At 37.1% G+C, this 27,470-nt stretch overlaps 1 protein-coding gene across 1 annotated transcript; it reads right to left on the minus strand.

Annotated features, from left to right (window-relative positions):
* Nucleotides 1-318: 318 nt before the first annotated feature.
* CYP2C76 (cytochrome P450 family 2 subfamily C member 76) lies at nucleotides 319-26,174 on the minus strand. Its single transcript, XM_003922366.3, has 9 exons — nucleotides 25,940-26,174; nucleotides 21,612-21,774; nucleotides 20,055-20,204; nucleotides 17,646-17,806; nucleotides 16,169-16,342; nucleotides 15,100-15,241; nucleotides 12,798-12,985; nucleotides 1,625-1,766; nucleotides 319-977 (listed from the first exon to the last, which is right to left on the minus strand). Exons 1-9 carry the CDS (start codon nucleotides 26,105-26,107, stop codon nucleotides 796-798), a joined length of 1,470 nt encoding a protein of 489 aa, XP_003922415.1. The 5' UTR covers nucleotides 26,108-26,174; the 3' UTR covers nucleotides 319-795.
* Nucleotides 26,175-27,470: the final 1,296 nt, after the last annotated feature.

A 27,470-nucleotide genomic window follows, 5' to 3' on the forward strand; every position in this document is an offset into this window, starting at 1 on the left:
GTCATCTCCAAATCACAGCTATATTCTACATACACACATAAAAACGCACACATGTATTTCTGTTTGTGTATGTTCAAATACATATTCCCCTCTTCTTTGCCTTAATATGTCTGTACATCTGTGTGTGTCCACGTATGTGTGTATTTAACCACTAGGGGAAAAAAAGAAAAGATATCCTGGGACAGACTGGCTAATTCAAGTTTATCTCATATTATTCCCTTTGGCTGGAATGAGCTTCCTTTCTTTTTTCTCTACATGTATACACATAGATGCAAAAATAAACACATACACGCCATATATATCCAACACATACACATATACACATGTAATTATATTTTAATAAACACTGGGAAAAGACAAAGTATACAAGTTAATCGTCAAGACATCATTCCCATAGACAGGAGTGAGAGATTAACAAAGTTCATGTTTTAATACTTTTAACTTTTTAAAAAATCTCAGATAATTTCTGATTTTTTTCATTTGTGGTAGCAAAGCCAAATACGGCATTTATAGAGTGCTTTCCATTTCATATGCACTACAGATACAATGTAGCTTATCATCTTAGGATTCTGTTACAAGTAGAATTTTATTGGAGATGAAAAAATAAATTTTCTTTCATACAGGAAAAATTGGAATGGATTTTGAAGGATGGGTAAAATTAAAAGAGATAAGGCTCAGAGACGGCCTTCCTGCTTTTAAGGAAGGAGTAGATGATGGTTGACACACAGGACAGGAAACAGCTGGCTTTTTTTTACATGAGACTGAAGGGCCTTGCTCTAGCAGCCTGACATTTTGTCAGACTGGAATGAAACAAAGCTCATAGGAGGGTGGTACAGAGCCAAGCCCTTTGTGAACTGGGGTGGTGTCAATATCCTTTGGATCAACTAGAGGTTTCAAGGTAAAATTCTGCAAAATGGTGGTCAGGATTAAAAACAGCTCCATGCGGGCCAGGCCTTCTCCAGCACAAGCTCTTTTTCCTAAAAGTAACACACAAGTTCATTACTCATTTAATTCTGGAGCTGAGTTAATACCCAGAAAGGTTTAAATTAATATGGAATGAAGAAATATATTAATGAATGAATAATGAACCTACAGCTTTTTCTACTTACACCCAAACGTGGTTTCATTTTTTTAGCAGCTATTTCTGGGTGGGTACTACATGAAAAATTTTTGTGCATGCATATTGGAACTGCTGTGCTGTAGCTTTCCAGTGACACCTTTACACACACACGCACGCACGCACACAAGTCTATCCCAACTAGCACAATACACAACACTGTATCTACTTCTCCATAAACTTCTGACCCTAGACTTGAAAAGTAAATAGATTTATTCATTGTCATCTGGATTCTAAAGGATAAATCCTGCCACATACCTCCTTTTAAAAAAATGGCTGAGAGCTTATTATTGCCAGCTATAAAAAGAAATGTCACCAACTGGCCACAGGCAATTCTTAGGGAGTCGTTTCTTTCCACATCTTCCACCCAGTTCCCCTCACCTCAGCCATTATTAATCATTCACCACTCCATAAACAGACAGGCAATTTCAAGAAGCCTCCATGCAGAGCCCTTCCTTATTTCACTTGACTCCTGATGTACACATAAGAAGAAAAAATCTTGCTTGCCTGCTGAAAAAACCATGAAATAATCACTCTTTTTAAAGTTGCCACTTTCATCCAGGAAGTGGCCAGGGTCAAACTTCTCTGGATTGGGAAATTCCTTGTCATCGTTCAGGACAGAACTCAGATCTGTTAATATTGTTGTGCCCTGAATGAAAGAGAAAAAGATAAACCAGATCAAAATACAGTGTTCATGGAATGCAAAAGCCATAGATAAGAAAGGCCGACATTTTGTATGTGTGGATTCTGCAGGGCTGACTATGGGACTTGAGTTTATGTGGTTTTTACTATCTACGAAGAGTCCTGCAATCAATTCCCCATGAATTCCAAGGGAAGACTTTAAATTAAAACCTGTCAGAAGAGACAAAGAAGGTGATCAGTATGATGACTAAGGGGAATTTCATCAAGTGGATATAAAAATTATAAATGTACATGCACTCAACATCAAAGCACTTAAATATATAAAGCAAATATTAATAGACCTAAAGGGAGAGGCAGACTCCAACATAATAATAGAAAACACCCTATTTTCAGCAATAGACAGATCATTCAGACATCAAAATCAACCAAAAAACAATGGTGTTAAACTGCTCCTTTGACCTGACTTAGTAGGTATGCACAGTACATTCCACCCAACAGCTACAAAATATACACTATTCTAAACAGTGCATAAAACACTCTCCAGTATAAATCATATGGCAGCCACAAAACAAGTTTCAACAAATTTATTAAACTCAAGTATTTTTTTTTTCCTGAAAACAGTGAAATAAACCTAGAAATCAAGAATGGAAAGTATCCAAATACCTAAAAATTAATCAACATGTTTATAAAGAATGAATGAGTTAATAAAAAAATTAAGAGGAAATATTTTATAAATTCTTGAGACTAATTATAAGGAAAGTAAAATATACCAAAACCTATGAGATACAGTAGAAGCAATGCTAAGAATGGAGTTTAAAACAACCCTTAAATCAAAAAGAGAACGATCTCAAAATAACAATCTGACACTAAAACATAAGAAACTAGAAAAACAAAAACAAACCAAATCCAAAATAAGTAGAAGCACAAAAATAGTAAATATTATAGCATAATCAATAAAATACACAATGAATATAGGAACTAGGTAAGATACAAAGAAGTCAATGAAAGAGAGAGTTTTGGGTTTTTTTGTTTGAAATGATAAGCAAAACTGACAAACCTTCAGCTAGACTATGAAGAAACAGGGAAGATCAAAATAAGTAAAATGAAAGACAAAAAAGAGCCATTACAACTGGACCACAGAAATGCAAAATATCATTAGAGACTATTATTAAAAATTAGATAATCTAGAAGAAACTGATAAATTTATGGACTTATATAATGTACCAAGATTGAATCACAAACAAATAAAAAACCTGAATAAGTTAATAATTGAGTAATGAAATTAAATTAGTAATAAAGATCTCTCACCACAGAAAAGTCAGACTATATTTTTATATTCACTGCTGAATTCTACCAAGTTTAAAAACACCAAGAAAGTTTATTTCAAATCCTTCCAAAAAATTGAAATGGAGGAAATACTTCCAAACTCATTCTATGAGGCCATGATTCCTCTGATATCAAAGACACAAGAAGAAAAGGAAAACTGCAGGCCAATGTCTCTGAAGAACATAGATGCAAAAAATCTTAACAAAATATAAGTAGGCTGAACACAATGGCTCATGCCTGTAATCCCACCACTTTGGGAGGCAAAGGCAGGCAGATCACCTGAGGTCAGGAGTTCAAGACCAGCCTGACCAACATGGAGAAACTCCATCTCTACTATAAATACAAAATTAGCCAGGTGCAGTGGTGCATGCCCGTAATCCCAGCTACTTGGAAGACTGAGACAGGAGAATTGCTTGATCCTGGGAGGCGGAGATTGCTGTGAGCTGAGATTGCACAACTGCACAACAGCCTTGACAACAAAAGTGAAACTCCATCAAAAAAAAAAAAAAATAAAAATAAAAAAATAAAAAAATAAAAAAAAATATATATATATATATATGTATACAAGCAACTAAATTCAACAACAAATCAAAGAGATTCTTCAACATGATCAAGTGGGATTCATCCCAGGGATGCAAAGGTGGTTCAACATACACGAATCAATAAAAGAGACAGATAATTAAACAAAAGGAAAGATAAAAACCATGTGAACATCTCAATAAACATAGAAAAACCATTTGATTTAATTCAACTTCCTTTCATAATAAAAACATTCAAAAACATGTATTGAAGGAATCTACTCCACCATAACAAAAGCCATGTAGAACAAATCCATGACCAACACCTTACTGAACATGAAAAAACTGAAAAAAATTTTATCTAAGACTTGAAACAAAACAAAGATACTCATTTTTACCACATGTATTCCACATAGTACCAGAAGTCCTAGTGTTCAGGTAAGTAAACAAAAGTTAAATATCTAAGAATAAATTTAATTTAGGAGTTGAAAAGTCTATACAATGAAAATTATAAAACACTAAAAAAAATGGAAGATTCAAATAAATGGAGATATCCTTGTCCACTGATTAATATTCCTAAAATATTCATACTAGCCAAAACAATCTACAGATTCAATGCACTGCCTATAAAAATAAACATGATATTTTTTACAGAAATAGAAAAAACCACCTTTATATTTGTGTGGAACTACAAAAGACCCTGAGTAGACAAAGTAATCTTGAGCAAAAGGAAAAAAGCTAGTGAGAGCATACTATCTAACTTCAAAATATATAACAAAGGCCAGGCATGGTGGCTCAGGCCTGTAATCCCAGCTCTTTGGGAGGCTAAGGCAGGCAGATTACTTGAAGTTGGGAGTTCAAGACCAGCCCGGCAAACATGATGAAACACCATCTCTACTAAAAATACAAAAAATAGCCAGACATGGTGGTGGGCATCTGTAGTCCCAGCTACTCAGGAGGCTGAGGCAGGAGAATCACTTGAACCTGGGAGGCAGAGGTTGCAGTGAGCTGAGATCACACCACTGCACTACAGCCTGAGTGACAGAGTAGAACTACATCTCAAAAAAAAAAAAAAAAATACACCCACAAACACATACACACACATATATAACAAAGTACCAAAACAACATGGCACTGACAAAAAAAAAAAAAAAGGCATAGACCAAGAAAATAGATGAAAAAGTCCAGAAAGGAGAAGGGAGCCAAGATAGCTGATTAGGAGCAGCTCAGGATTGCAGCTCCCAGCAAGAGCATGGAGGGTGAGTGGACACCGCATTTCCAGATGGATTGTTATTGCCCATAGACCAGGAGATTCCCAGGGGGAGGAGCCTCATGGGTCACCAGCACAGCTCTTTTGGCTGGCACAGCGGGTCTCCATACAAAATACATGGGTCCGGGTGCCCTTTAAGCTAGCGATTGGAGCACCTGGGGGACACAGTCACCTATTCAACTGATAAAAAGGGGGCTGAAACAGGGAGCCAGGCCAGGAGATTCTGCGGCGAAAAAGTATCACAAGCCCCCAGTGCAGCTGTTTCAGCCAGCGCAGCAGGTCTCTGCACAAAATCTCACACAAATCTGGATGCCTTTCCAACTAGTGACTGGAACCCCTGAGAAAGAGAGTCACCTGTTCAACTGAAAAAATGGGGACTGAAACAGGGAGCTAGGACAGGAGATTCACTGGCAAAAAAGCACCCAGAGTTTCCAGTGGCTGTTTGAGCCGATGCAGCGGGTCTATGCACAAGAAATCACACAAATAAGGACACCATATCAACTGGTGACTGGGATGCCTGGGAGACAGAGTCACGCATTCAACTAAAAAAAAAATGGGGGGGGGGGATATGAGGCAGGGAACCACGTGATAAGGCTCAGACGGTCCCACCCCCACAAAAATCAGCAATCTGAAATGCTCTGGATTGAGAGTTTCACAGCAAGCACAGCTGAACCCAGGATGGTCCAGCTCTGTTGGGGAGGAGCATCCACCATTACCAATGGAGTCCATCAATACCAAGGTAATCCACCATTGCCAAGGCGGCCGGCCATTGCTGAGGCTGTCCACCATTACAGAGAGAGTCTGCCATTACAGAGGTGGGCCGACATTGCCAAGGCAGTTCTAAACATACCCCTATAAACAGGACTGCAGGGAAGTTCACACAGCTGCCAGGCAGAGCCCACAGCAACACAGCAAAACCTCTACAGGCAGACTATGACTAGGCTGCCTCCTTGCTGAGCAGGGCAGTCCTGAAAAAAGGTAGCAGCATGACAGAAACTTATAAATAAAGCCTTATCTTCCTGGGACAGAGCACCTGGGATGGGGGGAAGGCATTTCTGAGTTCTGCTGCAGCAGACTTAAATGTACCTGCCCAGCAGCTCTGAATGGAAAACAGAGCTCATAGCTCAGCACTTGAGCTCCTAAAAAGGACAGACTGTCTCCTCAAGCAGCTCCCTGATCCCCCTATATTCCAAAGAGTCACCTCATAAAGAAGAGCTCAGACTGACATCTGGTGGATATCTTTCTGGGACAAAGATAGCAGAAGAAGAAACTGGTAGCAACCCTTACTGTTCTGCAGCCACTGCAGGTGAGCCCCAGGCAAGCAGGGCCTAGAGAGGACCTTTAGCAGTCCTACAGCAGAGGGGCCTGACTGTTAGAAGGAAAACTAAAAAACAGAAAGAAAGAACTTCATCATCAACAAACTGGACATCCACTCAGAGCCCCACCTGAAAGTCACCAAATAAAAAGACCACAGGTAAATAAATACACAAAGATGGGAAGAAGCCAGCACAAAAAAGATGAAAACACCCAAGACCAGAATGCCTCTCCTCCTCCAAGGGATCATAACTCCTCACCAGAAAGGGAACAAGGCTGGATGGAGAATGAGTCTGATGAATTAACAGAAACAGGCTTTAGAAGGTGGGTAATAAGAAACCTCTCTTATTATTTAAACTAGCTAAAAGAACATATTCCAACCCAATGCAAAGAAACTAAGAACCGTGAAAAAAAAAGTTTTGATGAAATGCAAACAAGAATAAACAGCTTAAGAGGTATATAAGTGAATTGATGGAGCTGAAAAACGCAACATGAGAACTTCACGAAGCATGCACAAGTTTCAACAGCAAAATTGCCCAAGCAGAGGGAAGGATATCAGAGGTTGAAAATCAACTGAATGAAATAAAATGAGAAGGCAAGATTAGAGAAAAAAGGGTAAAAAGAAATGAACAAAGTCTCCAAGAAATATGTGACTATGTGAAAAGACCTAATCTACGTTTGATAGGTGTATCTGAATGTGACAGAGACAATGAATTCAAGCTGGAAATACTCTTCAGGATAAATCCAGGAAAACTTCACCAACCTAGCAAGGCAGGCTAATATTCAAGTCCAAGAAATATAGACAACACCAAAAGATATTCCTCAAGAAGAGCAACCCCAAGGCACATATTTGTCAGATTCACCAGGGTTGAAATAAAGGAGAAAACACTAATGGCAGTCAGAGAGAAAGATCGGGTACCCACAAAGGTAAGCCCATCAGAGTCACAGTAGATCTCTCAGCAGAAACCCTACAAGCCAGAAGAGAGTGGAGGCCAATATTCAACATCCTTAAAGAATATAACTTTTAACCCAGAATTTCATATCCAGCCAAACTAAGGTTCATAAGCGAAGGAGAAATAAAATCCTTTACAAACAAGCAAGTACTCAGAGATTTCATCACCACCAGGCCTGCTTTACAAGAGCTCCTGAAAGCAGCACTAAACATACAAAGGAATAACCAGTACCAGCCACTCCAAAAACACACCAGATGGTAAAGATGATCGACATAATGAAGAAATTACATCAACTAATGGGCAATACAGTCAGCTAGCATCAAAATGGAAAGATCAAATTCACACATAACAATATTAACCCTAAATATAAATGGGCTAAAGACCCCAATCCAAAGACAGAGACTGGCAAATTGGATAAAAAGCCAAAACCCATTGGTGTGCTGTATCCAGGAAACCCATCTTACATGCAAGGATACACAAAGCCTCAAAACAAACGGATGGAGGAAGATTTACCAAGCAAATGGAGAGGAAAAAAAAAAAAAACAAAAAAAACAGGAGTTGCAATCCTAGTCTCTGATAAAATAGACTTTAAAGCAACAAAGATCAAAAGAGACAAAGAAGGACATTACATAATGGTAAAAGGATCAATGCAACAAGAAGAGCTAACGATCCTAAAGATATATGCACCCAATAGGGGAGCACCCAGATACATGAAGGAAGTTCTTAATGATTTACAAAGGGACTTAGACTCCCACACAATAATAGTGGGAAACTTTAACACCCCATTGTCAATATTAGACAGATCAACCAGACAGAAAATTAACAAGGATATCCAGGACTTGAACTCAGACCTGGACCAAGCAAACCTAATAGACATTTACAGAACTCTCCACCACAAATCCACAGAATTTACATTTTTCTCAGCACCACATCCCACCTACTTTAAAATTGACCACGTAATTGGAAGTAAATCACTCCTCAGCAAATGAAAAATAATGAAAATCATAACAAACAGTCTCTCAGACCACAGTGCAATCAAGTTAGAACTCAGAATTGAGAAACTAACTCAGAACTGCACAACTTCATGGAAACTGAACAACTGGCTCTTGAATGTTGACTGGATAAACAATGAAATGAAGGTGAAAATAAAGATGTTCTTCAAAACCAATGAGCATGGAGACACAACATACTAGAATCCCTTGGACACATTCAAAGCAGTGTCTAGAGGAAAATATATAGCAATAAATACCCACAAGAGAAGCAAGGGAAGATCTAATATCGACACTCTACCATCAAAATTGAACAGCTAGAGGAGCAAGATCTAAAAAAATTCAAAAGCTAGCAGAAGACAAGAAATAACCAAGATCAGAGCAGAAATGAAGGAGATAGAGACATTAAAAAAAAAACCTTCAAAAAAATAAATACAGGAGCTGGTTTTTCAAAAAGATAAATAAAATAGACCACTAGCCAGATTAACAACAACAACAAAAAAGACAGAATAATCAAATAGATGCAATAAAAAACAATAAAGGGGATATCAACACAGATTCCACAGAAACAGAAACCATCATCAGAGGTTATTACAAACAACTCTATGCGCATAAACCAGTAAGCCTGGAAGAAATGGATAAATTTCTGGACACATGCATCCTCCCAAGCCTAAAGCAGGAAGAAGGTGAAACCCTGAACAGACCAATAACAAGGGGTGAATTTGAGGCAGTTATCAATAGCCTACCACCCCAAAAAAGCCCTGGTCCAGATGGGTTCACAGCTCAATTCTACCAGACATACAAAGAGGAATTGATGTCATTCCTTCTGAAACTATTCCAAACAATTCAAAATGAGGGAATCCTTCCCAAATCATTTTATGAGACCAACATCATCCTGATACCAAAACCTGGCAGAGACTCAACAAGAAAAGAAAACTTCAGGCCAATATCCCTGATGAACATAGATGCAAAAATCTTCAATAAAATACTGGCAAACCGATTGCAACAGCACATCAAAAACCTTATCCACCATGATCAAGTAGGCTTCATCCCGGGGATGCAAGGCTGGTTCAACATACACAAGTCGATAAACATAATTCACCACATAAACAACCAAAGACAAAAACTACATTATTATCTCAATTGATGCAGAGAAGGCCTTTGACAAAATTCAACAGCCCTTTATGCTAAAAACTCTCAATAAACTAGGTATTGATGGAACGTATCTCAAAATAATAAAAGCAATTTATGACAAAACCACAACCACTATCATACTGAATGGGCAAAAACTGGAAGCATTCCCTTTGAAATCTGGCACTAGACAAGGATGCCCTCTCTCACCACTCCTATTCAATATAGCATTGGAAGTTCTAGTCAAAGCAATCAGGCAAGAAATTGAAATAAATGTTATTCAATTAGGAAAGGAGGAAGTCAAATTGTCTCTGTTTTCAGATGACATGATTGTATATTTAGAAGATCCCATTGTCTCAGCCCAAAAATCTCCTGAAACTGATGAGAAGCTTCAGCAAAGTCTCATGATACAAAATCAATGTGCCAAAATCACACACATTCCTATACACCAATAACAGACTTAAAGAGAGCCAAATCAAGAACAAACTGCCATTCACAATTGCTTCAAAGATAATAAAATACCTAGGAATAAAACTAAATAGAATGTAAAGCACTTCTTCAAGGATAACTACAAACCACTGCTCAACAAAATAAGAGAGAACACAAACAGATGGAGAAACATTCCATGCTCATGGTTAGGAAGAATCAATATCATGAAAATGGCCATACTGCCCAAAGTAATTTACAGATTCAACACTATCCCCATTAAGCTACCAATGACCTTCTTCACGGAACTGGAAAAAAACACCTTAAACTTCATCTGGAACCAAAAGAGAGCCCACATAGCCAAGTCAATTCTAAGCAAAAAGAACAAAGCTGAAGGCATCACACTACCTGACTTCAAACTATACTACAAGGCTACAGTAATCAAAACAGCATGGTACTGGTACCAAAACAGAAATATAGATCAATGGGACAGAACAGAGGCCTTGGAGGAAATGCCACACATCTACAACCATCTCGTCTTTGACAAACCTGAAAAAAACAAGCAATGGGGAAAGGATTCCCTGTTTAACAAATGGTGTTGGGAAAACTGGCTAGCCATGTGCAGAAAGGAGAAACTGGACCCCTTCCTAACACCTTACACTAAAATTAACTCCAGATGGATTAAAGACTTAAACATAAGACCTAACACCATAAAAACTCTAGAAGAAAATCTAGGCAAAACCATTCGAGACATAGGTATAGTCAAGGACTTCATGACTAAAACACCAGAAGCATTGGCAACAAAAGCCAAAATAGACAAATGGGACCTAATCAAACTCCACAGCTTCTTCTCAGCAAAAGAAACAGTCATTAGAGTCTATCAGCAACCAACAGAATGGGAAAAAATTTTTGCAATCTACTCATCTCACAAAGGGCTACTATCCAGAATCTACAAAGAACTAAAACAGATTTACAAGAAAATAACAAGCCCATTCAACAGTGGGCAAAGTATATGAACAGACACTTTATAAAAGAAGACAAACATAAGACCAACAAACATACAAAAAAATGCTCATCATCACTGGTCATTAGAGAAATGCAAATCAAAACCACATTAAGATACCATCTCACACCAGTTAGAATGGTGATCATTAAAAAATCTGGAGGCAACAGATGCTGGAGAGGATGTGGAGAAATAGGAGCATTTTTACACTATTGGTGGGACTGTAAATTAGTTCAACCATTGTGAAAGACAGTGTGGTGATTCCTCAAGGACCTAGAAATAGAAATTCCATTTGACCCAGCAATCCCATTACTGGGTATATATCCAAAGGATTATAAATCATTCTACTGTAAGGACACATGCACGCGAATGTTCATTGCAGCACTGTTTACAATAGCAAAGACTTGGAACCAACCCAAATGCCCATCGAGGATAGACTTGACAGGGAAAATGTGGCATATATACACCATGGAATACTATGCAGCCATAAAAAACCATGAGTTCGTGTCCTTTGAAGGGACATGGATGAACCTGGAAACCATCATTCTCAGCAAACTGACACAAGAACAGAAAATTAAACACCACATGTTCTCACTCATAGGTGGTTGTTGAACAAGGAGAACACATGGACACAGGGAGGGGAGCATCACATACTGGGGTCTGTCGGGAGGAAACAGGGGAGGGATAGTGGGGGGCAGGGAGTTGGGGAGAGATAGCATGGGGAGAAATGCCAGATACAGGTGACGGGGAGGAAGGCAGCAAATCACACTGCCGTGTGTGTACCTATGCAACAATCTTGCATGTTCTTCATAAGTACCCCAAAACCTAAAATGCAATTTAAAAAAAAAAAGAAAAAAAATTAGAGTTTCTCTGCATAACCTCCCTCTTTGCCTGCTGCCATCCATGTAAGATTCAACTTGCTCATCCTTTTCTTCCACCATTATTGGGAGGCCTCCACAGCCACGTGGAACTGTTAAGTCCAATAAACCTCTTTCTTTAGTAAATTGCCCAGTCTCTGGTATGTCTTTATCAGCTGCATGGAGATGGACTAATACAAATATATTTCAAAATAGCTAGAAGGGAGGTTCTTGAATGCTTTCATCACAAATAAATGATAAATGTTCAAGGTAATCAAGATACTAATTATCCTGATGTAATCATTAACACAACTCATACATGTTTCAAAACATTGTTATCCATAAATATGTACAATTATTATGTGTCAATCATAAATTATAAAAAGAGAATTGATGATGCTCCGAGGCTAATAAAAAGGAGCCAGCATGAAAGGAGATGATGAAGAGGAAGGAAGAAGAAATAATTATTTAAGGAGGATCATTGGAAAAGTAAGAGAGAAGGGATCCATGCCACAGGTAAAACAGCTTCTATTAGATCAGAAGACAGCCCTTCTGTCACAGCAACTGACATGAGAGAGAATCAAATGGTGTGAATGTAGCCAAGTAGGCATTAGAAGAGTCCACTTTCACTGACTGAGATGGAAAAAAAGGTTGTCAAATAAAAAGAAGATAATGAAAGATTGAAAAGAGTTCTAGGTTGAAAGTCATTGTGGAGCAAGTTGAGTTACCATTGTAAAGCAGGATTATTGGGTAAGGTTCATTTGGCATTGATCAAAATTAAGCCAACACATTTGGAATTGATAACAATATCAACCTACTGGGCTGCGTGGTCTTTTCCAGCAGGGATCAGTAGCCAAAAATCAGCCGGGAGGAAGGAGACTTTCGTATTGCACTTTTCACAAGTAAGTGACAAGGAAGGTACAGAAGGAGGTGGGGATATAGGATACTGATTAATTGGTGGGAGTAATAAAACATAAAATTGAAAGCAAAGAACAGGATAGCACATTGGGCCAATGGACAGGCAGAGTGTGGAGCTATCAAAGCACTGAAAATCCTGCGGGAGTCTAAGCACTATCATATTTAGAAATGTGTATCAAAAACTAGAAGGGAAGAAATATGTGGTCACGGGATAGGATGACAGAGTTATGACTGTGCCATACCTGTAGAAGATTAGGCAATCTAAAGTTCTACCACTATGACATTTGATGGCCTAAGACTCCTAAGGAAGAGTATAGACATAGTATCTCTCACCTTTGGAATAAAGTACTCTCTAAAGTGAGTATCTTGAGTCACTGCATGGGGCAGGCTGGTGGGGACGAGGTCAGTGTATCTCTGGATCTCATGCACCACAGCATCTGTGTAGGGCATGCGGCTCCTGTCCTGCATGCAAGGGCTTCGGTTTTTGCCAACCACTTGATCGATTTCTTCCTGCACTTTAGCTGGCAAGGCAGGAATCAGAATTTATGTGAAATGAATAAAAAACTTGAAGTACCACTTGTTTGATCCTTTCATCACTGTCCCATTGTCATTGGAAATGGACAGATGGAAAATTATGTTACCACCTCCACAGGAATGAAAAAAAAAGTTTGCATTTCTTGGACAAGCTGAAAGTTCATTAGATACTTAAATATATGCAGGCATGAAGTACAATTTCATGATGACATTCAGTTCTCAACTCTGATTCCCTACTCTGTGTACTTTTTCTTGACAGATGCAAAGATCTGGGATTCTGAAGAATCGCTGAAGATCATGTAGTTCAACCGCTTTATATATGCCAATTTTATCTTAAATATTTAAGTTTCAATAATCTAAGAACACACAATGTAGTTCAGGAAATGCTTAACAAATAGAAAAACATAAAATATTTACTTGATTCAGCACAGAAAATTAAGTTAACATTTATTTAGAAAGTATTACTAATATAGGATGAACGTACTGCACTATTCATTATATTACTTTATGAATAGTGCAGTATGTGTCAGGTATTATTTTATATATTTTACAAAGAAAAAAGTATGTGTGAGGTATTATTCTATGTGTCAGGTATTATTTTATGTATTTTACAAAGAAAAAAGTCCAGAGAAGTAAATAAAGTTTCCTCAGAATGCTCAGGGAATATGAGGTCTTTCCAGTATTATCCCCTTTGAGCAGATAAGGGATGAGATATGGAGAGTAGTCATGTGTCTGCAGGTCAAACAAGCCATCTATTAGTAGAATCAGAATTCAAAGCCACTGCTATTAAAGTCTAGAACTCATTTTTCAAAATAACAATGCCACACTGCTGCTTTAGTTAAATGTTATTTATGTACTAGCTGAAGAATCTATCTTTGTAATAGAGCATGTGCAAATTCTGTATTTTGATAGCTATCAAAAATAAAACAAATTTGAGGCATGTTTTAAATATCCCCTTCTCAGGCTGAGAGGCTGGAGTTTTATATAGAAGACAGCGGAGACATAAAGTGGTCAGGAACTAGCAATACAGTTGAAATGCTCAATAGAATAGCATAGTAAAAGATGAGGAGAGAAAGGAAAGAAAAATATATGTGGACATGACTTAAGAAAACATCCACCTGGAAAATGAAACTGGGAGTGATATGGAATATAACACAGAGTATTTGCAATGTGCAAAAGATTGAAGGTTTGGAGAGGAATGTCATATGCAAATTCTGGTCATAATCAACATAGGTCTTATAAAACAGAAGTATTTAGCTAACAAAGACTGGGTCAAATGAAAGAAAAAGAGAAGCACCATATCTCACAATGTCATAAAATTTGCAGATATGCTTCTAAATTTCAGTACTCAGAAAACATGTCCTATTTATAATGGGAGGGCAAAAAAAAAACTTAAAGGGGAAAATTTTGGTGCTGATATCATGGACATAAGCTTCATGAGGTTTAATCATACTAAATAGATCTCAACGCACCAAATCAAAAACCATGATACAGTAGTGAAAGAAACATCCTCTTAGATGAAGACTCAGTAAAAAAGAGGTGGAAAAATGAAAAAGTTAAATTTGAAAGAGAAATTATGTTTATGAGGAAAAATGTGTCTATCCAAAAGGGTTTTCTAGAAAATAATGTGGGAAAGGGTGTATAACCCTTGAGATTCAGTCGTTTGGTGGAGAAAGATTCGAACTTTATTGAATGAATCCCTACATTGCAGATGCATTTCATAGAAATATCTTTTGATGAAAACATATTTATCTAAACACGGAAGGCACATCAAGTGAGAGCTTTTGAGGGAATGAGAGAACCTAGTTCTTTCTAGATTCTGAGACAACTCTGTTACTGCAACTGTTCCAACCCAAATCAAGAATACTGCACCATAGCAGGGAGAATAATGACCTCTGCCCTTCAAATCTCTGTCATTAAACATTTTATTCTCTTTTTATACTATGAACTAACTTGAATTGAACCCACCCAATGGTAGGTAGATGCACTAATGAGAACTTTTCTTGTACATTGTGTTGGCAGGTAAATGGTGGGATGGCTATCAGTGTTTTCTGTTCATTTCTATCTTAAATCTGATCCTGCCCATCATCTCTGATCATACCTGAGATCTCAGGGTGCTTCAGCAGGAGCAAGAGTCCGTATCTCATTGTGGTGCTCGTTGTCTCTGTCCCTGCACTAAACATATCCCATATGGTAGCAACCAAGTTGTCCATAGTAAATTCAGACTGTTTGTTGTGTTTTTCCTAGCAACGACACATAAAAATTACTTAATAAATAAAAAGCTTGTCAACTAACACAACACTGTTCATTATGACATTAATGCATGGCAAATTAAACCAGACATTAGGGTGTGCTATGGGTAAAGACTATGTGAGATGAACTGTTAGGATTTCTGTTAAAATATAATTGGAGTTATAAAATTTCAAGTCCTTTCTGATTCTTCACTTTCTTACCCACTGGAGCCAATCAGTTCCTTTGTAATTTCTTTTAAACATACTTTTTACTAAGTCATCACTGCTAATCACTGTCAACTCTAGCTTCTATTGTCTATTCATCATATCTAATTTTTCATTCAAAAGCTTCTGGAACTAAACACGCCCAAACTACAGCACTACTTCCAACTCCATCAGTCATTACAGCCACCACTGTTCCTCAATTACAATCAAGATAGCCTCTTTTAAAATTTCACAAACTTGATTACTACACTCAGCATCTCCTGGAACTATTTTCTCCTCCCTGTTTATCTAAGAGTTTCCTCAAATCTACTTCATCTGTGATTTAGTATTTCTTAGAGATTTTCAACAGTCAGCCTTTCTGGGTTCCTATCCATTCCTGTGTTCCCTCATTAGTTACATCTTCTGTTCACAGAATCGTGATATGTTATCACCAGTCTTGAATGGATGTGTGCTTGTGTGTGTTTGTTTTAATCTGCCCCCCAAATAAAGAACCAGCTTTAACATGATAAACATAAAACTTAAGTCTTTTAAAGTGAGAACTTAGAAATATCCCAAGACACTCAATATGGCTTACACAGGTAATAGGATGAACAATGAATACACTTTAGAACAGAGAATTTGTTTTCATATCTGAGTTTTACCAGAAAAAACAAAGCATATCTGTGAGTCATGTCACCCACAATGATAAAGTATCAAATCAAGATCACATTATACCTTTTCCATTTTAATCAGAAAGTAGTCAATAAAGTCTCGAGGATTACTGATATCCAGAGATTCTTGATGTTCTTTTACCTTCTCCAAAATAAAATTTACTTGCAAGGCATGGTTTTTAAATATCACATTATGACCTCCTGGGAGAACCCGTAAAAAGGGGAAAGCATTGTAGAGCTGAAAGAAAGAAGAATCCTTCATTAATTTATTCACTAAACACAGGCCCTTATTATTTATCAGACACTGGCTATATGCTAAGTAGATAAAGATGAATAGACATGGTTCCTGCCCAAGAAGGCATTCAGAATTTGAAGGATAGAGCACTGAAAAAGTAGGTAGAGACAGTATGCACAGGTTACAAAGCAACTTCAAGGTCAATCACATTAATTTCCTTACCAAAACTCTCTGAAGGAAGTCAGGAAATTACCCGTTGTCACCTCTCTTCAGATGAGGATATTGAAGTTCATAAGGTTAATTAATAATCTGACCACACCAAACTAGTGATCTCAGAGCTAATACCCTCTGTTCATACCAGTATACCCAATACATGTTTTACCAGGGGATATTCTAAAAATTTATGAAGACTCATACACATTTGTTACAATGAAGAATAGTATATCTATATATATATAAGCTAAGTGACTTGGGAACTTCCATATATATGTGTGTGTATGTGTGTGTGTGTGTGTGTGTGTGTGTGTGTGTGTTTGAATACAGAGAGAGAGAGAGAGAGAGAGAGAGAGAGAGAGAGAGAGAGAGAATGAATGAATATTTAGGCATTCCAACCTGAAGAATGCGCATATTTTCCAGACTCATTTTTTTGCTGGTCCTAGGGTTTACAGAACATGCTTTAGACAATACCCGAATGACCTAATTATCTTGAAAGGCATCAACATTATATATTCAGGCTGGCAGCTTGAATCAAACTAGATATGGAATCAGGAAATCTAGATTCTAGATTCTGCTTGTTTATTGATTTAGCTAGGCTATTTTGGAAAATATACCTAATAGCTCTGGGTCAGTTTCCCATTCCAGTAAATGAGAGACATTAGATTATTTATTCTCTAGGATCCTTTGAAGGTAGGACACATCATAACTTCACGATCAGTATAGAATTTTAGTTGTTAATAATTGTAAAACATAGGTTACTAACATTTTCTGACCGTGTACTTTAATAAGAAATACATCTTAAATCACTACCTTCTATATCTGAGGATCTAAAAAAACAACAAAAGTTTTAGCAAAACAAATCTTGCTATAAATGAAGCACTCTGAGATTATATATTTTTTCTATTCTATCTCATTTTGTGTTTTCAGTTTTATTGCCTTAGATTGATTTGATAACTCGCTAATGGGCTGCAAATGAGAATCTGATAAGCATTACTTTGAACATTTTTAAATAGGGTAGAGAGACGGGGTAGGCATGAGCAATAGATAAGCTAGAAAACTATTACACATTCTAAAAGAACCTTGAGCTTACCTGTATCCAAGGGGTGCTCACATTTTCAAAGTTTTCATTGAAATACTTGATCAAGGTTTGAAATTTCGGATCACTGTAGTCAAAACGATTCTGAAAAATGATGGTGCTGATCACATTGCAGGGAACACATCCCAGAAGAAAAGTGGGATCACAAGGAGATGCTATAAATAATACCAGTCAGAAGTTAGTACATAATTTTCATATAAATCTAATATTGACTGTTTAAAATAGTTCAAAATGATTGACTTCTAAGATGTTTTACGAATAGAAACTACCTGAACATGCCACCATTGCTATAAACTTTAAATGCCTAAAATAAAATGCGTTGTTTCTCCAAATAAAACTGTCTCATCAGGACAAGTTTACTTATATAAATTTGCCCAAAGGAGTCTCCTATTTATATCATTTTTGAAAATGTTCTAATTCACAAGAAGGTATACAAAATAGAAAGATGCCATTTAATATATCTTTTAATGTATGGGATTTAATTGTCAGTGTCGATGCATCCTCACAATGCCAACAGAAAACGAAATAATGTAAAAAGAAAATCAAAACACTGAAGAAACTTGAAATAGAATATTACAAAACACAGCTGAAAAATATGCTTGTCTTTTTTAAAAAATAAAAATAATGAGAGAAATTGGAATTATAGAAAAATACACTGTAGGTAGAAACAGGTTTCCTATATGCAATAAAGACCATGGCCTCATTTTTTAATGTTCCATTGGTAGAAGTTTTGAAGACTCATGCTGAACTCTTCCCCTTCAATCCCATCTGGAAAAGCTGGAAAAAAAAATGCCTGAGGGTTCCCTCCTCTGGCACAAACAGGAATTATAAGCCACACAAACAGTAATCCCTCCTATGGCACAAACAGGAAGTTTAAGCCCTGGCCTGCACACAGGAATCTTCAACCCAGCCCTAACCCTTAATTGACACAAAAACTTTATGTCACTATCCTCTCCCTGCTCTTTCAATATTATTTTGGGACCCGGTTGGGTATCATCCTGCTGTTGATTGAAAGCAACATTATGTGAGTAATAAAACTTTCATATCCTATTGGTATTTGTGTGGCATCATTAGTGTAAACATCTAAACCAGATTTTGGATGAGAAATAACGTCCCTCTTGCCTGTGTGTGGTGATAACCACAACACTACAACTCTAGAGGAAAATGCAAGCTGAGATCAAAAAGTAAAAGTTACAAGGAAAATTAGCTCTTCTCAACATAGGAAAATAATTTCCAGCTGTTAGCATTATTGGTGATGAAATGGGCTTCCCCAAAAGTGTGAGGGGATAATAACTAAGTGGAATCAAGCAGATTTGGGATGATCATAAATCAGGAAGTTGAGATAAGGCAATAGTCACCATGGGAAAAGTTGAACTAGTTAATAGTAAGTTCTTCAATACAAATTAAGGATACAAATCATTTCACAGATAATATGTACCAAAACCCAATTTTCATTGCTCAATCAATTCTATTTTCAAATTTTATTCAAAGAAAGTAGTCAGACATTTAAAACAATTAATATGGGTTGCACTTTTGTATACTAAGAGTAGGAAAAACTAGAATCAACTTATCTGGACAAAATAGAGGATTAGTTAAATAAACTCAGGTAAGTCAAAAATAATGGATTACTCTACTATCCAGCTAATAATGTTCTTGAAAAACATTGACAAGCTAAACACATAAAAATATTCATTCAATGTATGAGATTATAAAACCACATATAACTTATGATGCTGATCCTACCCCTTGCCTGCCCTGCCTGCTCCTTTCTTCCCTACCTCCTCTCTCAGCCCTGCATGTGCACACACATATCTAGATGCTGCAGGAATCTGTGCTGCTGTGGGTCTATTTCTTCATATCCATACTCCTTCATGAGAGGTGAATTGCAGCCCTACGCTTTGGAGGTAGTTAGCAACCCCTGCATTTCTTAAATAATTTACTAGAAAAGTTAACTAATTTTGCAAGCTTATGTGGCCAAGACTGTTAGCTGACTGCCAAAATTCATGTTCTCTTTGTGTGCACAGAGTAAACCACATTTTCCAGCTTCTCTTGCAGTTAGGTGTAGCCCTATTACTAAGTGGTACATATGAGAGAAGTTATGTGTACGACTTCTATGCATGGCCTAAAATAGTATTTGCTCTTTAACTTCCCCATTTTTCCTTCTTCTGTCACACAGAGGGATGAGCCATTGATGACGCTGAAAGACATCTGCTGAAGGTATCAAAGCCCAATTAACCTGGTACCTAAAAAGACTGTTATTCCAAACACTTCACCTCTTAATTACAGCTATATAAGCAAAAAGTAAACTATGCTACTTCAGCCATCATAATATTTTGTAGTCTATTTACAATACCATTTATTCCACCCAAACAATTAGTGTTAATTATAAACAGAAATAAACACCATTGGTTTTTTTTAATGCTGCCACCAGACACAAGGCTTCCTCTTGAATTCGGTCTTCAATTGTTTTTTTCCCCATCCCCATATTCCTCAAAACCATGAGAGAGAAACGTCGGATTTGCTTCCATCTTTCTCCATTGCTAAAAACAACTCCTATCAACACAAAAGAAAAAAGAGAGAAAATATACTTCATTGTCATGAATACGAGCTGAGAGTTCTCATCTCAGGAAACGATACTGACATTTCAGCAGGGATGTAAATATAATGGTGTCCGCTTCAGGAATTCCCACTGAGCCCTCCCTCACCTGTCTCCTCTCTTAACCCAAACTACTATTCAACTGTCAGGATTCTCAATTTTACATATTACTAAACTATTCTTTCTCCACCAGCTTCACTAAAATTCAAAATAATTCTGTGAACTGAATGTTTTGTCCCATTTTACAAGGATACTAGAAATTATAAAGGCAAAATGCTCTATGATCCTGCAGCAATAAACATGGTGAGTCCTAGTCAGACGTTAATTTTCAGGGCTGGCTTTTCAGACTAAGTGAATTTTAGGAGAAACAACAAGACGGGGGAATTCTCAGGATAATGTAAGACAGCACTTTTTCTTTGGAAGGAATGACCTAACAATCCATTCCTCAGATAAGGGGTATAGTCGCTAAACAGATAACTCACCCATTTAACATTCCCCCTCTATTTGTTAACACTCTTCCATGAAATATGGAAGTAAACACCAAAGAAGTTCAATACTAGGCTGCCAGACTCAAGACCAGATCAAGGGGAAAACAAGCTCATACAAAATTTTTCCAGGAAGCCTCTTAGAGAACAATGCAGAAGAGGTCAGGACCCCATTCAGGTCATATCTCTGTTGGCCAGAACCCTGTGATCCACCAGAAGCCTGGACAGTTTAAGGCTAGCTTTAATAACAAATAGAAGAAAGTTGAAGCACTTAATCAAATAAGCTTTTTCTAGTATCAATTCTGCTACATACTCACTATGTGTTTCTCCATGATCTTTTCAGAACACATTTGCTTTATGCTTTGAATTTTCTTGGATTCTAATATTTTTCATGTTTTAGAATCATATTTGAAGGTAAAGATGGACATTTTCCAAACTCATGTGGTTCCATACACACAATTCAAGCTTCCTAAACTAATCTCTGCATATCCATGACTAAGATCAGGAAGCAAAATATTTGGTGAATACGATAATTCAGTAATTTTCCTCCTCTCTCTCATCTCTCTGTTGCTTTTCCATTATTTTAACTGACCATAATTTACAATGAACTTGTCTTTGTAACAAAATTCATAGAAAATTAGTGGTTAGATGGCTTGTTATCATTGAATTTAATGTTTAATGGGATCAATGTGTCACTTTCACAAATTTTAAATATAGATTAATGACGTTTTATAGAAAAATTCTTCTTAGCCTCATGTAGAAAATACGAAAAGTGTGTTTGATAAATTTTTCTAAATACTTATGATTTGTCAATTTCTTAGACTTTCTGAAGTGTTTACAACTTACAAACCCACACACATACTCCAATGGGAAGCATACCTAATCCTTGGGTAATTCTGTCTACCACTGGCAAACTCCCTCGGCCAGAAAATTCTTCTCCATGATCAATCAGTGCTTCCTTAATTGCTTTGTATCCATGCAACACCACGGTGGGCTTCATGCCAAAATAAACAGTGAACACAGGGCCATAATCTTTTGCCAGCTGGAAAAATAACAGCAAATGCAAGTAAAGTGTGAATTTCAAAAACAAAATGTAGGTAAGTGAGGGAACTATTTTTAATCTTGCTGAAAAGATGTTTCAATATTCATCTACCTATCATATAAAATGTAATGTTTTAGAACCAATTATTTGATAAGAAAAAAGTATTTGAATTGTAATTATCAGTTTTATTAGTAATGATATTAGTGTATCAGATTCAATATTTATTTTTATTCAGCCTCTACTATATGGCAGGGGCATATTATGCATTTTGTTCCTATTATATTATTAATTTTTTATGTCAAACTAATAATTATACCAAGTTTCTCCTTTTTTCTTACAGTTAGAGTAAATCTGTGTTTCTTTTTTGGTTTAAGGGAAGCCCATCTCCTTTCTTCAGATATAGTCTAATAATTGTACATCATTGTTCTCTATCATTTCTTTTTAGCACAAGACAGTGCCATGTTTTTGTAATGCATAATAACATAGCAGCGTGGTCACAGATATTTCCCAGCTTAACTTGAAGCTAGATGCAGCCATATGACTAAGTTTCCATGAACTGACATAAACACAAGTGTTGTGTTAAAATTCTACATTGGTGCATAAAAGATAATTGCTTCCCCTTCATTTCTGCCCCACCTATGTGTTGAAATAATAGAATGGAGATGCCTCTACTGTGAATGTGCAAATGAGAAAAACAGTCTAGGGGCACAAGTTACTAGAACTACAAAGATTTAAAAACAAACAAACAAACAAACTAGTTATCTGAAGGACATCATGGAGGAGAGGCAAGGCACCAGCACTCACCTAGAGACCCTTATGTGAGACACAAGTAAACTCCTATCTTCTTTTAGCATCATCTTTCTGTGATATCAGCTTATGTGGTATCCTAAATGATATAGGATTTACACTCTTTTAACTTGCCCATTGTAGAACTGTTTTTGCTGCCCTAAAAATTCATTCTACAAATGAGAGGAAAGACCCCCCTCCCCTCCTCCCTCTTTCTATCCTCCACCTCCTCCTCTCCTCTGGATGGGAAGGAGGGTGAAAAAATAAAATAAAATACCAAAGAGCTGGAAAGATGACTCCCCTTTTTCAGTTCCTAGTGTCTCTGCTATCTATAAGCCTCGAAAGAGTTGCAAATGAATGTTATTACCAGCCGGAGCCCATCAATGTTTGCATGATCCAGGCTCCTTCCTGGAAATACCTCTGTCAAATGATAATTTACTGACTTCGTCTTGTCTCTGTAAGCCCTCTCCCCTGTCTGTCCCTGCTCATACTGCATATGAATTAGCAAATCAATGAAGCCAAAAGATTATAAGGTAGGACATCCAGCAAATGAACAATGACATAGTTTTGCCTCAATTTCCCCTTTAGCATTGTAAGCCTATAAAAGGGGAAAGAAGCTGCTTCTCTGGGAGCTCAGTAAATGAGGCTGTAGACCCCTGTACCTCCCAGCTGAATAAAAAGCCACTTCCTTCCTCAGTTTGATACTCGAGAGGTTTGTTCCTTGCTGCTCCTGCTTCAATACTAGAACTAAAAAGATTAAAATAAAAAAAACTAGTTATCTGAATGACATCATGGAGGAGAGGCAAGTCACCAGCAGTCACGTAGAGATCCTTATGTGAGACAGAAATAAACTCCTATCTTCTTTTAGCATCGTCTTTCTATAATATCACCTTATGTGGCATCCTAAATGATATAAGATTTACACTCTTTTAACTTGTCCATTGTAGAACTTCTTTTGCTGCCCTAAAAATTTATTCTACAAATAATAGTGACCTTTTCACAAGGAAGATGTAAACATGACTGTCCTTTAAGCATGTTTATGGCATCACATTGCTCTTATGATAAAAACAAGTGTTCTTTACATCCATGCAAATCCTGCATGTTCTGCCCTCTGCTTCCCTCTCTGCTCTCAGTTTGTACCATATTCTTACGTACTCTCTGGACTACAAACACATTGGTCCTCCTTTTTGGGGGTTTTGGGGAGAGAAGTGTAAACTGAAATTAAAATTCAAAGCCTCCCCCCGCCCCCTGCCAACTGAGCCTGCCCACTCTTACCGCCAGCAATCTAAATGGACTTCCTCCTCCAGGGCAGGTCCCTCCAAATTTAACCTGAAAGACTGATTCAGGCCATGATAGGAAGGGGGCTTGAACATGCCTTACTCTGCCCTCTTCCTTTCTGGAATTCAAGAAAAACTGACTAGCATTTAACATCAACACAGATTTTTACAACCTATTCTCTCTGAAGAGTGCTGCCTGGAGGCTTCATCTGCATGTTAACACTTTGGTCCCCACAACCTCTTATCATAATCCAGACATTCCTTTCTATTGACAATAATTCAGTCAACCAATTGCCAATCAGAAAATTTTAAAACCTATCGATATCCTGGAAGTACTCCCCCAACTTACTGCTTCAAGTTTTCCCACCTTTCTGCACAAACCAATGTATATCTTAAATGTATTGACTGGTGTCTCCTGTGTATATATTAAAATGCATGAATGTATAAAATCAAGTCCGGCCCTGACCACCTTGGGCACATGTTCTCAGGGTCTCCTGAGGGCTGTGTCATGGGCCATGGTCACTCATATTTGCTCAGAATAAATCTCTTCAAATATTTTGCAATTTGAGTCTTTGCACTGACAGAAGCAATTCTCCCCCAGATAGAAAACACGTGAAATTGGGTTTTGCTGATATTTTATCTGTTTAATTCCTAATCATTCTTTACATATCAGCTCCAACTTCACTTCCTCAGAGAACCCTTTGCTGACTACTCCTCTAACTGGTTAGTCCCTTGAAACTACATGGTCTCTTTCTACCACGTCCCTGTTACACAGTTTGTAATCATAACTTTAGTTGCACTGTTATTTCATAAATATATTCTTCTCCTCTAAACTGTAAGTTCCATAATGATAGGGTCTTTTAAAATTTTCTTTCACCATTGAAAATCTTTGGCATGCAAAGATTTTGCACCACTTTGTGTGGTGCATAATTACTTCTTCAATACATGATATACTTAGTAACCTGTGCAAAATATTTCTTATTTATATCTTAAACAAATGGAATTTAAAGTTTACAGAGGTTTTAATTCTGCTTAAATATATGAATTAACAATTGGACAAGCTGGAGTGCTGACACAATCTCTTTAGATTCAAAGCCAAGGTATAGGAAGAATGAACTTCCAGAGACAGTTTTCTGGTAACTGGCTTTCTCAAGGAAAAGACAGATTCCAGATAATTCCTTCAGGCTTTAGAGAGCAACTTCTCTGTAAACAACTGGGAGTAGAGAACTTATTGACTCATTTATTATGAACTACAGTATGAAATATGAAAGATCTGAACCCTTAGTAATGTCCTTGATTTCAATTCATCTGTACTTCAGGAAAATTTAGTGTTGTGGCTCTGTAAATCAGTGCTTATTTAAAAAACTGAAAGCGGTTCCATTTTCACTAGAATTTACCAAAAAATAGTTACACAAAAAGCAACCTGGATTACAGTATCAACAGAGAATTTCTGCTCCTGGTAATGTCAACAATTATAACATAGATCAATGATCTTTGCAATGATCCAGTGGTGGCAGGAATGACTCCCATCTTGGGCAACTGCTGCCATGTTGAACCGCTGATAAACTTTGAGATCAATAAGGAATTGTGAAAAACATTTTCTTCACAAGCAACTGGGCTCTCCACATACACAATACAAGGAAACTGGTCCTAATCTTTGAGAACACTTCGTATATAAGTTGTTTCCGATTCACTGATACAAATGCACTCTTGTACTAATGACTGATGGTGCATTGTTAGATTACTTCACTGGTGGATTAAACAGACAAACAATTTATATAATCTAAATGAACTCCTTTGTAAATGAAAGTCCCAATATTCCTCTTAGTGGTATAGTCTATAACTGCTTTCCAGTTGAAACCTCCATTCTGGAGTAGACACTTACTTGCTTCTGACTTGCAGATTTCTTCATTTCTTTTAAATTTACTGATCTCATTTTCTTCTATCTGTCTACATTCTAAAGTCATATCTGTGTATCTAATGAACACCTCTCTGTAAAGGCATCTCTTTAAAACTTGGTATCTGGCACCATATGTTGCTTGGCTATCAGGCTATCTGACTTACTCACTGCAGAAAACTAAAAGAAAATTAGCCACACTTACCATGCTTATGGATTTGCTGATATTCTTACTATTTAACTGTTGAATATTTCCAATAATGGGGAGAGGAGTTGGGCCAGGTGGGAGTTTTCCTTTAGCATTGCTTCCATTCCACAGAAAAAGAAGAATCAGACAAGAAAGGCAAATGGCCAGAATGATAAAGAGATCCATTGATGTGCTCTGTGAAAATGCAGTTGAAAGATAAGAATCCAAAGATTTTGTGAAGACAAAGTACGTGGTTCTCACCAATTATGTACTAAGACTTTGAACTTTGGATATTGATTTTTTTATCTTTAGTACATCTTGAACTGCTGGTGGAAGTAAAAACAAAAATTCAGTTCAGTATTGATTGATTAAGTTTTGCCTAAAATAATAATTGAGTGATAACTCTCACTTTTGTAAAAACAAGAAAAAATAAAATCAAAATTAATACAAAGAAGAAAATCATAAACTTCTGCACAGAAATAAATGCAATAGAGACTGGGAAGTAATTCAAAACATCAAAAAAAGGAGTTGGTATTTGAAATGATGCAGAAAATTGATAAACTTTTAGCTAGAATATCCAAGTAAAAAGTGAGACGACTCTGTAGAAAATAAAAGTGAATAGAAGTTCCTCTTCAGAGCTTTCTTCTTAGCTTATTAAGGATGAATAATAGCTTCTTCAAAGGTTGATTTATTTGAAAGCCTTTTATTAATAATCCTAAGTAGCTGTTGGTTATAATAAAGAAATAGGTATATTCTGTGTTCCTAGTTCTTATACTGCTGTAGCCCATATATTTGCCCTCTGACATGTCTGGATAAGCCCAGGCATGCCTCAGCTCATAGTTAATTCCCCTACGTTATTTGGAAATGTTATTGCTTCTTATAAATGACTTTCTCTTTTTCTTTGTTCTCTCTTGTCTTTAACCTTTTACAAAAAGGTTTGAGTTATCAGCCAATTGGTATAGTTTAGACTGTGAGGCCCAGCTCCCGCCAATGGAGGTAGGCCTGGCACAGCAGTAGAGGCCAGTCCATAAGGGATAAATATGCCTGCCCTTCCCTTGTTCTTTGTACTCTCATGGCAAACTGCTGGTGAGTGTACCTTGTACTCTCATGGCAAACTGCTGGTGAGTGTACCTTTTCTGCAGAAAATAAAGTTGCCTTGCTGAGACAAAATTTATATTTGAATGCTACTTTTTTTTTTTTGCAGCACTAAAAATTTACATATAACAATTCTAGTGGCCTGTATGGGGACTCACTCCCCTCGGGTAGTCTCTGGCTCTCTCTCGTGAGGAGGCAACCTACTGCCTCATTGCTGTGGCTTCAGGGGTCAAAAGCCACAAGCCACCCTGTGCAAGAATTAAAGCAGAACTCTCAGCAATGCAGGGGAAGAATGGCTTACTATACTGTGGTAACCAGGCAACTTCTGTGCACAGACCAAGGTAAGAAAAGCCACAAGAGTGATGAAGTATTTACTTGGTGGTCAGGATATTCTGAAGGTGGAATGTGTGTGTTTGTATGTGTGCGTGAATGGTTGCAAGCATCACAGCGTGCA

This window comes from Saimiri boliviensis, chromosome 12, assembly GCF_048565385.1.
Source record: "Saimiri boliviensis isolate mSaiBol1 chromosome 12, mSaiBol1.pri, whole genome shotgun sequence".
NCBI classification, from domain to species: domain Eukaryota; kingdom Metazoa; phylum Chordata; class Mammalia; order Primates; family Cebidae; genus Saimiri; species Saimiri boliviensis.